The sequence below is a fragment of the Merops nubicus genome, unplaced genomic scaffold, assembly GCF_000691845.1.
Source record: "Merops nubicus isolate BGI_N331 unplaced genomic scaffold, ASM69184v1 scaffold2157, whole genome shotgun sequence".
In the NCBI taxonomy this organism is placed as follows: Eukaryota; Metazoa; Chordata; class Aves; order Coraciiformes; family Meropidae; genus Merops; species Merops nubicus.
Window position 1 is genome coordinate 41,142 of NW_008619374.1, and position 11,971 is coordinate 53,112.

Consider the following 11,971-nt stretch of genomic DNA (forward strand, 5'->3'; position numbering starts at 1 on the left):
GAGTGTTTGCTAGTACAGGCAGGAGGAAAGAGTAATTCCCAGTGTTAAGTATGTCAATCAGAGTTTTAAATGGCAATTGTAGCTACAGTCTGATTTTTAATTTTTTTTTTTAAATCCATGCTCTTTTTGAGTTAAAAGAAATATTATCTGACATACCTCTCCGAGTTTAAATGTCTCATATACATATGTATGTATTCATGGGCACGGAGCAGAAATGAATATTCTTTTAATTTCTCCCATTTCTCTGCTTTCCTTTTTTTTTTTTTTTTTTTTTTTTTCTTCTTTTTAGGGACCAGTGCTTTTCTTACATGTTTGAAGTAAACAATTTCCTTTGGAAATTATATTATAGTCTAAAGGTTGCTGCTCTAAATTTAACTTGATTCTTAACGTAATTTTCATGTTCTTAATTTCTTTCTCTTCTGATCATGGGTTGGCATATGAGTGCTGCTCGTAATACCCCTTAGCACAGTGTGTAGTGCTTCCTTTTGTTAAAAGTGGGATTTTGAATGTGTACTTGCAAAGTTGATTTCACTTTCGTGTCTCTGAATTTGCTAATATTCTTGTGACAGATGTTTTTTGAGTCTAAGCAGAAGGCATACACACTGATGTATAGCTAGGGTCAGTTTCCTGCAGGGTTATGTGAATTGACCTTACTGTGCTCTTGGTTCATTCTTTTGGATAATAAACAAAACCTGCCAAGATCATCCTTACTCTATACTACATAGCTCCTATAATATTTTTGATGTTTTTAATCAGAAAAGTGAAATTAAAAGTTACCTTTGATTTACACTTCTGCATTCAGTTTTCTGTCTTTGTGAAATGCTTAGCGGTGCACATCAGCATGGATCAGTTCTCAAGATTTCATCAGACAGCTTCAGTTGAGAAACAGACATTTCTCAAACTGTTCATAACCATAATTGAGCTTGATCCAGAGCACACTGAAGCTGGTAGAGAGACTCCCGCTTCATTAAGTGTGGTCAGTTTTTCACAATTTTGCATCGATTTAACTGGTAAAAAATGGGAAGGCAAACCCTCACAGCGCAACTAGTACGCCTGGTAGCACTCTGTTAACTTAATCATGCTTACAGGTATTGCTTTAACTACATGGGACACACACCTGAAGATTTCAGTCAGATCCTGTTAGAGAACAGTGAAGAGTGTCTTCTAGAGCCACAGTAACTTTACGTAATAATTTTACAATAAATTTACAGCATTTGTATGCATTTTGATTGTATTTTGATTTTTTGTATGATTTCGATTTTGTATTTTTTGACAGCAGTAAATCAAATATTTTGAGGCACCCACATACTTCATTTTTGTCTTGAAATTTGTTCATGCGTTACACTGTAGCACTATTATATATTTATTTAAATACATAAAATATTAATTGTTTAGAAAAAAAATATGGCAGTGGTTTTGAGAAGCCATAATTGCAAGAAGGCCTTGATTTGTTTTGGTTTTTTTTTTTTTTTTAAAGAATAATCTTGCCAGACCCTGTTTTCTGTGCAAATGTAACTTGATCTTACATAAGATAAAGATTTACTACAGGATAGTTCTACTTGTCTTTTCAAAGGTGGTTAAAATAGTTGTGTGAAAAATAAACTTTGGGTCACTTACAGAAGAACAAAATCGAGTCAAATAATTAATAAGCGATTTAGAAGGCTAAACAATGCCTCTGAATGTTTCTTTGTATCTTATATTTTTAAGAAAATATTTCTCAGTTAATCTAATGACATCCTGGAACTTACTGGTATGTCAGTATAGGATTGGAGTTTTTAACTGCGTGGATTGTTACGTTGGTTTTGTTGTTTATCTTAATGAAACAAACTGTGGCTGAATCTTGGGATAAAATTTTCCCATGCTAAAATAGTATCTTTAGAAGATAAGTTCTTTACTGGGGAGGAAGGGGAAGGGAGGACCTAAATCCTATCAAAACTTTTGTTCTTCTCTTGGAAATGAGGATTTTTGAGATCTGTCTAAAATTGGAGTAGATAAACTACTGTTTTTTTCACCATTTTTACTTAGTAAGGAGAAAAACTTTTTAAAAAAAAACCAGCAGAATTGTGTTTATATTTTTGTATTGAGGCAAGAAAGAAAACTGGAGAGATTAAAAAATTCCGTCATGATCAAAACAGAGAAAGAATTTGTGTTACAAACTGCTACCAACTGTAGTTCTACAAGCAATAAAATTGCGAGTGAAACCTTACAACCAATAAAGATCTCCAGTAAAAAAGGAGTAAGCGAAGTATGTTTTTTTCACAGTAGTGGAGAATTCATTTGGATGCATCTGTCTTTCCTCTTTAAGAGTTCCACTTTGATATGTCCATCCTAAATGGATATGTTTCTTTTCATTCAGTGTTCTGTATAGCAAATACATTTAAGTTGCAGGAACTGTTAAATATGCTGATGCAGTTTGGATTCTGGCAGCCAGACCAGTGCAGGAGGCGATGTGGAGTGATGTGTGTTCAAGAGGATCTGAAGTTAGATGCATGGTTTTGGATGATTCCTGTTGGATTAGCAGGCACTTTTGAGAAGTATTTGGAGAATGGTTTTAATCTGATCTTTCACATCTCTGTTAGCATCAAACATAGCCTATACAGTATGAGCACAATTGTACCTTCTCTAGCCTAGCACTCAAACAGCAAATTTATTTGCTTTTGAGGAGCATATGCAGAGTTGCACAGTTGATGTCTGTGAAGATGGTACACTGCATTGCTGATCTGGTAGAGCTGGAGCTGGACTACTGGTTGCTCAACAGACCTTGATAACATTGCCTGGTGGCCATCAGTATAAAAAATAAATAGGTGTGATTTTGAATGTAATGCAATACAGCTTTTACTGAAATTGTGTAGCCGTCATCTAGGATCGAGATGAGTTTTAACTACTGGGTCTTAATTTAGGGGACAGGATGATGATTTTTAAACAGTCTTTTTTTTTTTCCCCCTCTGCTAACTGAACATAATTGGTATGTGTTTAGGGGCTTCATGTTAACTGTTTCCATTTTCCTTAATTCCTCTGAGATCTGTATATGCAGGAAAAAAAGTCATAGCATGATTCTGTCCAATTTCTCATTGCTAGTCATGAATTACTAGCAGTCCTTTCTAGGCAGGCTGTAGTTGCTTTCTAAAGGTGGGGATTAAGGGTTTTTAATCTGACCTATTGAGACAAAGAAATAATACCTGTTAATTTCATTCAAATTATTTGGAATTTGACTCAATAACTACTCAGGCTCCTGTGCCATAAACATTTGTGAAAATAAATTACTAAATTTTTTTATTATCAAGAACATTGTAAGCATATGAGAGGAATTATTAGAAGGATGAACATGTAATGTATTTAGTGTTAACAAATCAAGTAGCTTGCTTGCTTTATGCATTGATTACTGACCAAGTTAATTCCTTAAAATTAACTTACTTTATAATTTTTCTGAGGGCTGCACAACCACTTTTTATATTCTGGCTATTTACCAAGGTGCAATGATATTTAGTCATCTATTTAAACCCTTGCGTTTATGCATAGAACCATTTATAAGCTTTTTCTAAGTGATTATCATTCTGCTTCTTCCATTTAAGGTGATGTGTGTTTAAACTGAAAAGTCTACTTACCACTTGATATGAAGGATAGAAGAACTATGAATTTGGGAACATTCTGTTGTTCAAAAAAAATAGATTGGTATTTAGGTTTCATAGCTCTCAATGTATTCCCACCTACTCAAACATAAAATTAAATATCATGGCCCTGATGAAAAGCAGCAGCTCTGCACTGGTGATGTAAAGGACAATATCGGTAGGCTACATGTAGGATTTTTTTTAATCACTGCATAGTTTAAAAAAATAATTCCCCAAATCTTAAGAATTCAGTTTACAGAAGTTCGATTCAGAGTCATAGTTTTTAAGTTCAACATCGTTTTCTCCATATCAGAAGTAGCTGTGTTGTTTTGTGTGCTAAAAGAACAACGTTGGATTCATTTTGGGTTTTATTAACCCTTAGATTATGTAGTAAAGAATCCAGCAAGTCCTGTGTGATACTGTTCACTACTCAAATGAGGAAATGTCCTTGTAGCAGGTCTCACATGCCATTGACAAGACAGAGCGTTTCTAGACCCTGGCAGAATATCTTTATATGATTGATTATTAATATGATACTCTTAAGATGGTTTGAGACCTTTGTAAACTCAATTAGCAACAGGTGACATGGGGAAGGAGGCAGAAGGGAAGTGATTTGCTCGTTATGCTGATCCTGGATCATTTAAGTTGAAATGCATAGAACTTCAAGGGAATTTCCATGTTGAGTTGCTTCTGTGTTTTGTCCAAGTCAGGCAGATGTTGCCTAATAGATCTGTGCTCAAAAGGAAGAGATGCTCACTGAATCTTTTTGTTCTGTTAGATCATAAACTTCTTCTGTCACGATGAGAAATGAGACACAAATTCCAAATGTGATCATCCTTCTGGGGTGTCTCTGCATGCATTGAGCTGTGGCTCCTTGGCAAAGTTTTCTTTGCTCCTAGATGCTAGTTTTGATACACGGGTTGGGTCCAATTGACATAGTCTTAAGTTTCTATTGCAAAATACATGAATGCAAAATTGTCTTATTGAATAAATGACACTTGTTTGTTTTCTTGCATTATTATTCTAATGCTGTATGAGCTTGAAATGGCTGTTGGTTCCAATACGAGTGTTTTAAAGTTCTGTACGCAATCCAAAAGGTATTAATTTGAAATACAACTGGAGGAGACGGTGGTTAGTATTAATGTGTTACTATTATTTATTAAACATATGCTAAAAGGATAAGAGCAACTGTTTTTATAACACCAATTTAACTCTCATTTCAAGAGACTCTCATTCCACTATCTCCTCAAGGAAGTATCTGCTAAAGACATGTAAATACTGTTGATAACATAGGAGTTTAATCGCTAGTAATATAACAAAGTGCTTTGACTACAAATAAAAATATTTGGGAGGTGACTTTGGATGCTAGTAATTACTTGATGTTTCTCTGTTGGGGGAAAATTGAAATTTTGGGAAAGCTGTAAAAGGATGTATTAAAGGTTAGCACTGAAGGGTAGCAATACTAATTTTTACATGCCTAATACATATTTGCTGTTTTTCTGTTCTTTCCCCTTTGATCATGTCCACTATTTGGAAGGCTTTTAAAACTTTTCTTTATACTTTTAAAGCTGTTCAAAGTGCGGACAACTCTTCCATCATGTTCCCTGCTATCAAACAGAAGGGGAATGGAGTAGATTCTTACTGGCTCTTCATTTGTAAGAAGGAAGCAGCAATCTTCCTCAGACATTGGTCCCTAATGGTTTTGCTGATACTTTAAGTCTTTTAGTTTTGTGGATGTAACTGCAATTAGGAATCTTTTGCTAAGGATCAGAAAAAGTAATGACTTATGAGATGGCTGCTTCTTCAACTTTTCCATTGCTACAAGTTTCTCAACATCTTTAGTTTGTAGTTACAGAAGAAGGAAATATATGTTGAAGAAATCTAAAATAATTGTTAGAGTATTTCTAGATGCCACTTGTTGATACGTTTTTAATTTAAAAAGGGCATGAGAAAGTGAAAATGGGATAGAGTCTGGCAATATTTATTCCGCATCTACAGTGTGCTGAGGAAGCAAATAGATAGTTTCTGTTGAGAACAGTTTGTTTCAGGGTGGGAGAAGGGCTTACAGCCAAGGATCTTTATGCTTTCATGCAGAAATTTACATGCTGGCAAGAGAGCTTGCCCTCTCAGTGAAAAATTTTCACAGAATTGATCCAGTTTACAAGCTTCTGAAAATCATTGTTTTCACATAGCAGACTTTTTAGAATTTTTGGCCAAAATATGAGCAGATTGCATTTTTACTAATAGAAACATGTGACTTTAGCACCATATTGTCGTTCAGCAATTTTTGATAGCAAGGAGCATTGTGATTCTGGGCACAGGATCAGAAGGAAGTGAAACTGTGTGTGTTTATTCCTCTTATTTGCACCATATCAGTATAGAGAAGGAAACGTTCTCATCTGAAACATGTAGGGAAGATGTCAAGAAAATTTCAGGGAGGTCCCTTGTAGGGAGTGCAGCATCAAGATGAAACACAAAAACTTGACAGAGAAGTGGAATATTATGTATGAGACTGCAGGGGCAAAGCAAAAGATGAACACTAAGGTGGACTGCAGAGAAGGAGAAGAAAAATTGTACAAGGGAAAATGTAGCTGGAGCAGTCTAATGGCAAAAATAAGCCCATGTTCTAAAACACAAAATACTTGAAATTCTCTGCTATTCAATGGATGCTACTACAACCCATAGTAAAATAGTCACGGCTTTTCTTAGTGTTGTCTGTCTTGAATCCCAAAGAAACCTGAGCCTGAAATACTAGGCAGTAGTGCATGAAATGACAATGAGCTATGGTTGCACAGAAAAATGTGTAACATAGCAACATGAACTTAAGAAACATTTTATTCTACTATTTCACAAAAGAGGATCAAAATTTGGAATAGGTTGCCCAGGGAGTCGTCAGCCTTTCAGTTCAGCAGAACTTTACTGGACTAAAAAACTCTGAAGTTGGCTTTGAGTAGGGACTGGATGTCCTCCAGAGACCCCTACCAGCTTGACTTAGGTCTCAACATAATGAATGAACATGTATTTACCCTTTTGCTTTTTTAGTAGTCTTGTGGTTCATTTAAAAACCAAAATATGTATCGCACTGGCAATCATCTCTACATGCCATGTGTGCATCAGGCCTTTAGCGCCTTTGCTCCACATCGGTGCAGACACTTAGGAACTTATCTATTGGGAGAAAAAATAATAATTTACAAATTACATCATGTGAGTTCACCTGATTGAATGGGCTCAGTGTCCAGCTATTTCAAAGAAAAGATCAGTAAGGGGCAGGTATGGGTCAGCAGAGTTTGTTGCACTTAATACATGGACAAAGTTTAGAAGAGTGCACAGCCAGTTGAGACCAGAGTTTCATCCAGCCTAGTATCCTCTCTCCAGCAATGATCAGAAGCAGAAGCAGTGGGAAGGATTTAAGAGGAGGGAAAACATACCTGATACTTCTTAATATTTTCCTGAACTCCAAAGATGCAAACCAGGACCTTTGTGCATTAGGTAATTAATTTCATTAATTTACTGGTCTTCCAAGAAATTATCACTCAGGTTTATCAGGTTTCCTTTTAAATCCATGGTAAATTTCAGCATCCATTGAACTACAGGCTCAGAACTTGGATCACAGTGTGCCTTGTGTGCACCTTTTTGGAACATATTAGCTCATTTGACATATTAGCTGACAAGCGCTAATATAATACTTGAATTCTATGAAACAAAAGTAAAAATCTAAAAAGTGGCTTATCCAAGTCTATCAACAGAGTGAATCATATTAGACAAATAGCTGAGAATCCAAAAAGTCTTCAAAAAGAAGAAAACAGAATCCTAATCAGAGATTGAAAAGACAGGGTGGGGAAAAAAAATCCCAAAGTAGACTTGAGGACAGTTGGAAAATCAGTGTGTTCAGTGGTGAAATTATTACCTACAGTTATGAAGCATGTTTTCTAAGTAATAATTAAACTGAGAACACTTACTGAAAAGCAAGGACTTGAGGAGAAGAACTTGCTTTTGACAAGCAGCTCTGTGAACAAGCAGATCTGTGATGTTGCTTACTGAAGCTTAATTTCAACATATGTTTGCCAGTGCTGTTCACTTAATCCTAGAAGTGAAAAGTAGAGGAGTGGAAAACGTTTGTTTCATGGATTTTTTTTTTTTTGTAGCCTTTCCACTGAACATACCTAGTGTTAAAATATTGAAAAACAATGAAAATATTTATTGCTTACTAAAATTTGCCTATAATATTTTGTAAGTTGTGTTGCTTAAGCTATTCACAGATTTTGGTAATGTAAGATTTTAGTTTCTGTGTGGACTGTTAGTTTGTATGTAGTAAATACATGATAGTTCTCCAATTTGGATGCTTGCAAAGAGAAGCAAATGAGATACTGTGTTTCAACTGTTTCCTTCTCACTGGTGGTTTTTTAGGTGGCAAATATAGCTGATGCTACTTTGGTATAAAAAAACTTTTATTGTCTGCATGAGGGCTAAAGCATTAAATTTGTTCCATGAAGTAACAGAAGAGGCTTGTATCCTGGAACAGTTACCTTATTTTTTGTTATACAGATCTGATGATTATACTGATGATAGTACATCAAACAGGTATTTTAGGACAGCTCTTTATCTGTGACTTCATTGGATAGCTTGCTATAATTTTGCAGTTATGCCACTGGATACGTGTTTAAAGAGGAGTATTTGGCACATTTCAAATCTGAAAAAGTATGTATTTTGACATCCTTTAGTTAAAAACAGTCAGTTGAGTTGGTATTGTGACTAATAGCATAACTTAAATCTGAACAAAGAAATAATTGGTGTATGATACAGCGGAGTTAGCAATATTGAGGTAACTGCTTCCCTGGAGAGCAACTCGGTAACAGTAGTAGAAAATACTGCCTACTGTAAATTTGTAGCTGTTTGTTTTGAGACATATATTTCAGAAAGTGGTGCTTCTAGAGTTTTGTGTCAGGAAGAATACAGGAATTGTTAGTGGATATCGTGTTACTTTTCATCTTGAAGTTAAGTAGACTAGTATAAGGCATTCACTTATATGTTGGTTGGTTGGTTTTTCCCAACAGAAAGCTCATCATCACACTGGGTAAGAAGCAGAAAAGAAAAAATGAATCTTCAGATGAGTTGTCAGATGCTAAGCAGACTCCGCAGCGGCCATTGAAAGATGAAGACTCACAGGTAAATAGTAAGATTTTCTCCCCTTTAGATTTGTTATTATTGCTACAGGTCTTTTTACCCCTCCTTTTGACGTAGTGACTGCTACTCTCTCACTGCTGTTTGTCTCTCATAACTAGAACTGAAAATTATTAGCTGCTTTTCCCAGTTAAAAATAACAAAGTCTTACATTTTGGAGTCCCCTTTCCGTAGAGAGACATGAATGTCCGCCTTTTATCTGTTTCATTTCAGTAGAGAAGTCCATAGATTTGTTACTGTAAGCACTCACCTGTTGAGCTGGCAGTTAGACCTGATCCTTACTTTGGCTGGATCTGTGGGGAAAATGCAGACATTGCCTAATAGGAAGGATATTTATTGGTAAAACTTGCTCTTTGAGAACATTTAAAAGGCTTGTTTGAGAATTCTCTGTTGGTTTCTGGTTTTGTTTGTTTGTTTTTTTTGTTTGTTTTTATTTCCTAATGAGTTCTGCTTCTGTAGAAACAGAAAAGAATTGGTTTCTTGCAGTGCTGGATCTGAAGGGAGCAATAATCAATAAGCTGATAGGCTCTAACTGCTTGTGGAATACTTCTGAAGAAAGTGACAGGTGAAGAGTTTAAATGGTGGAGTCATTCCCTTCAAGAATACATCCCTTGTAACTTTCTGCAATTTTTATGTAGATTGCCCTGGTATAATAGCAGCTTAGATAATTATTTACAAAACTTCAGTTAAATTTGAAGCAAAGTATGAACTGTTTCTAAGATACAATATCCTGTTTATGTGTGTGTTAGTAGCAGGTTTATAACTTTTTTGCTGTAGGGCAAGCTGCAGTAAAAGTGAGCTTACATGCTAGAAGTGCACAGGTTCTTACCCTGTGGCCATTTCATGTGCAGAGATGGAAACAATATCCAAAATAAGGTGGTGTTGAGTAAATATTAATGGCATTATTTGATGGCAGTGTCAGAAATGAGTTACGAGATGCTGAGTTGACCTTTAGTATTTCAAGATAATATGGCTAGGGGGGGGAAGAAAGATCAGAAGCCATTTCCCAGAATGACTTTTTATTAACTTAAGTGTTATCTTGTTTCAGGTAAAGGTTACCTGGAAGAGAACATGTAATTATTTCTCAGGGAATTTACCTTAATACAGAAAGTCCATTTAGTACTCTGAAGGAGGTGAAGGCAGGTGTGGTGGTTCTGAAATACTGTAACGTAAAATCAATAGTGTTCTATAATCAGATATAAAATTCTAGGATAACAAATATAATTCAAAAATGCTAAATATATTGAAAATCACTTCTTTTTTTTTTTCATTGCTTTTGGTTTGTTTTTGATATATGATTTTTAGCACAACAAAGGTCATCTTCAGCTCTAGTATCTTCAATTCTAGTGTGGATAGACAGGAAGTATCATCACGTCACATGATCCTGGCATGAAGGGAACAGAGGGTAGAGACAGTAAAGGGTGGCATGGCATAGGAAAAAATTACACTGCAGAATGTCACAGCACTGCCATGTCTATCATGAAAGGAGCCTGGGAGAACCATAATAGGAAAGAATGAAGTTCCTTTGCTCCAATAATTCATTTTCCCTCTAGTTTTTGAACATTTTCTTTTTTTTTCCTGTAGCAAATAGCTATTTATAAGCGGGGGGGCAATTTTAAGTCTTTTTTTCCCCCTTAATTAATTTTGTGTGCTTAGTTTCACAGTAAGCTTCTTCCTTAAATATCTTGATTTATTTATTGGAAAAATGTGTAGTAGGGCTTTATGTTGTGCCTTAGAGCATTTGTTTATGACCATGCTTCTCAGATCAGGGAAGTACAAAGTTTTTTTTCAAACTACTATGCTGGAGAGCATGTGTCTGTTTATGATTGTTAATCACTTCCTACTTGAAGAAAAGACAGTGAGAATATATGAAAAAGCCAGTTATTGCCTCATGAAGTTTTGAAAAATTGAATACCTAATGAGTAAATCTTGAACCTGCTTCTTATAGAATCATAAAATAGTTCTGGTAGGAATAGACCTTTAAGATCATAGAGTACATGTTAACCCAGCACTGCCAGGTCACTGCAAAACCATGTCCCTCAGCACCACATCTACACAGCTTTTAAGTTCCTCCAGGAGAGGTGATTCCACCACTTCCCTGGACAGCCTGTTTCAGGGTTTTATGATCCTTTTGGGGAAGAAATTTTCCTTTCCAACCTAAACCTCCCCTGGCACAACTTGAGTCTGTTTTCGCTTGTCGTATTGCTTGTTACCCGGGAGAAGAGACTGACCCCCACCTCACTACAGCCTCCTTTCAGGTAGCTGTAGTGAGTGAGAAGGTCTCCCCTGGGCCACCTTTTCTCCAGGCTCAGCAACCCCAGTTCCCTCAGGCACTCTTTCAAAGACTTGTTCTCCTAAGCCTTCTTTTCCTAATTCATACATCATTTTGCATTGCTCTTATTAGCTGGCATTTAAAAAAACAAACAAACAAAAACCCCTTCTGTCAGCAAATTATTGTTGATTTAACTGTAATGTGACTTTTTGTGTCACATTAATGTGTCTGTTTACATCCGAAGGTTTTTTGTGCTAACATCCAACCCTGCACACAGTCACTTTGCTGAAGAATAGTTAATCTGGCTACATTATTGTGGAAAGATGATTGAATGGTTTCAGGCATGCACTGCCCCAGCTTCTCTAGAAGAATGTCAATGCCCATCCTTTGTTTTTTACTGTATATGTAGTGTTACTACTCTACCTTACTAAAATACTTATATTGTAGTTATTGAAGTATAGCTAGGTTGTTTACCACATACCAGCCAGACCAAGGGCTGAATCTAAGAGTCACAAAGAAAGTCCCTGTTCTGCAATCTTATTGTTACATAGTATCTGCTCTGCAGAGGCCAATATGCCCACGGGATTTGGGCTTTTGTTCTATTCACAACTTGTTTTTCACGTAACTGATTACTATTATCAGTGTATAGCAACCAATGATGGCATTCTGTCAGGTCTTGGTCTTTGATTTTAGATACAGCTAAAGTGTTGCTTAAAGTGCCTCAAAACTTGCAATTCATGTCAGAGGAAGTTCTTTGGTAAAACCTCTTTTTATTTTCTTGCATGCAGAAGAGAAGATCAAATCGTCAAGTTAAAAGAAAAAAATATGCTGAAGAAGGAGAAGGAAAACAATCAGAAGAAGAAGCTAAAGCTTCTGTAAAAATCAAAAAGAATTCTACCCCTTTACCTGC

General features: G+C 35.9%; 1 protein-coding gene across 1 annotated transcript in view; it reads left to right on the forward strand.

Annotated features, from left to right (window-relative positions):
* The window catches only part of LOC103776243 (chromodomain-helicase-DNA-binding protein 9-like), a gene marked incomplete at its 3' end in the record, with an annotated part of 80,240 nt that overhangs the window by 34,181 nt on the left and 34,088 nt on the right, over window positions 1-11,971 (forward strand). Inside the window, 2 exon segments of the mRNA XM_008943741.1 lie at window positions 8,663-8,774; window positions 11,850-11,971. The exon segment at window positions 11,850-11,971 is cut by the window's right edge and continues 34 nt beyond it. Of these exon segments, the coding sequence (XP_008941989.1) occupies window positions 8,663-8,774; window positions 11,850-11,971 (234 nt within the window).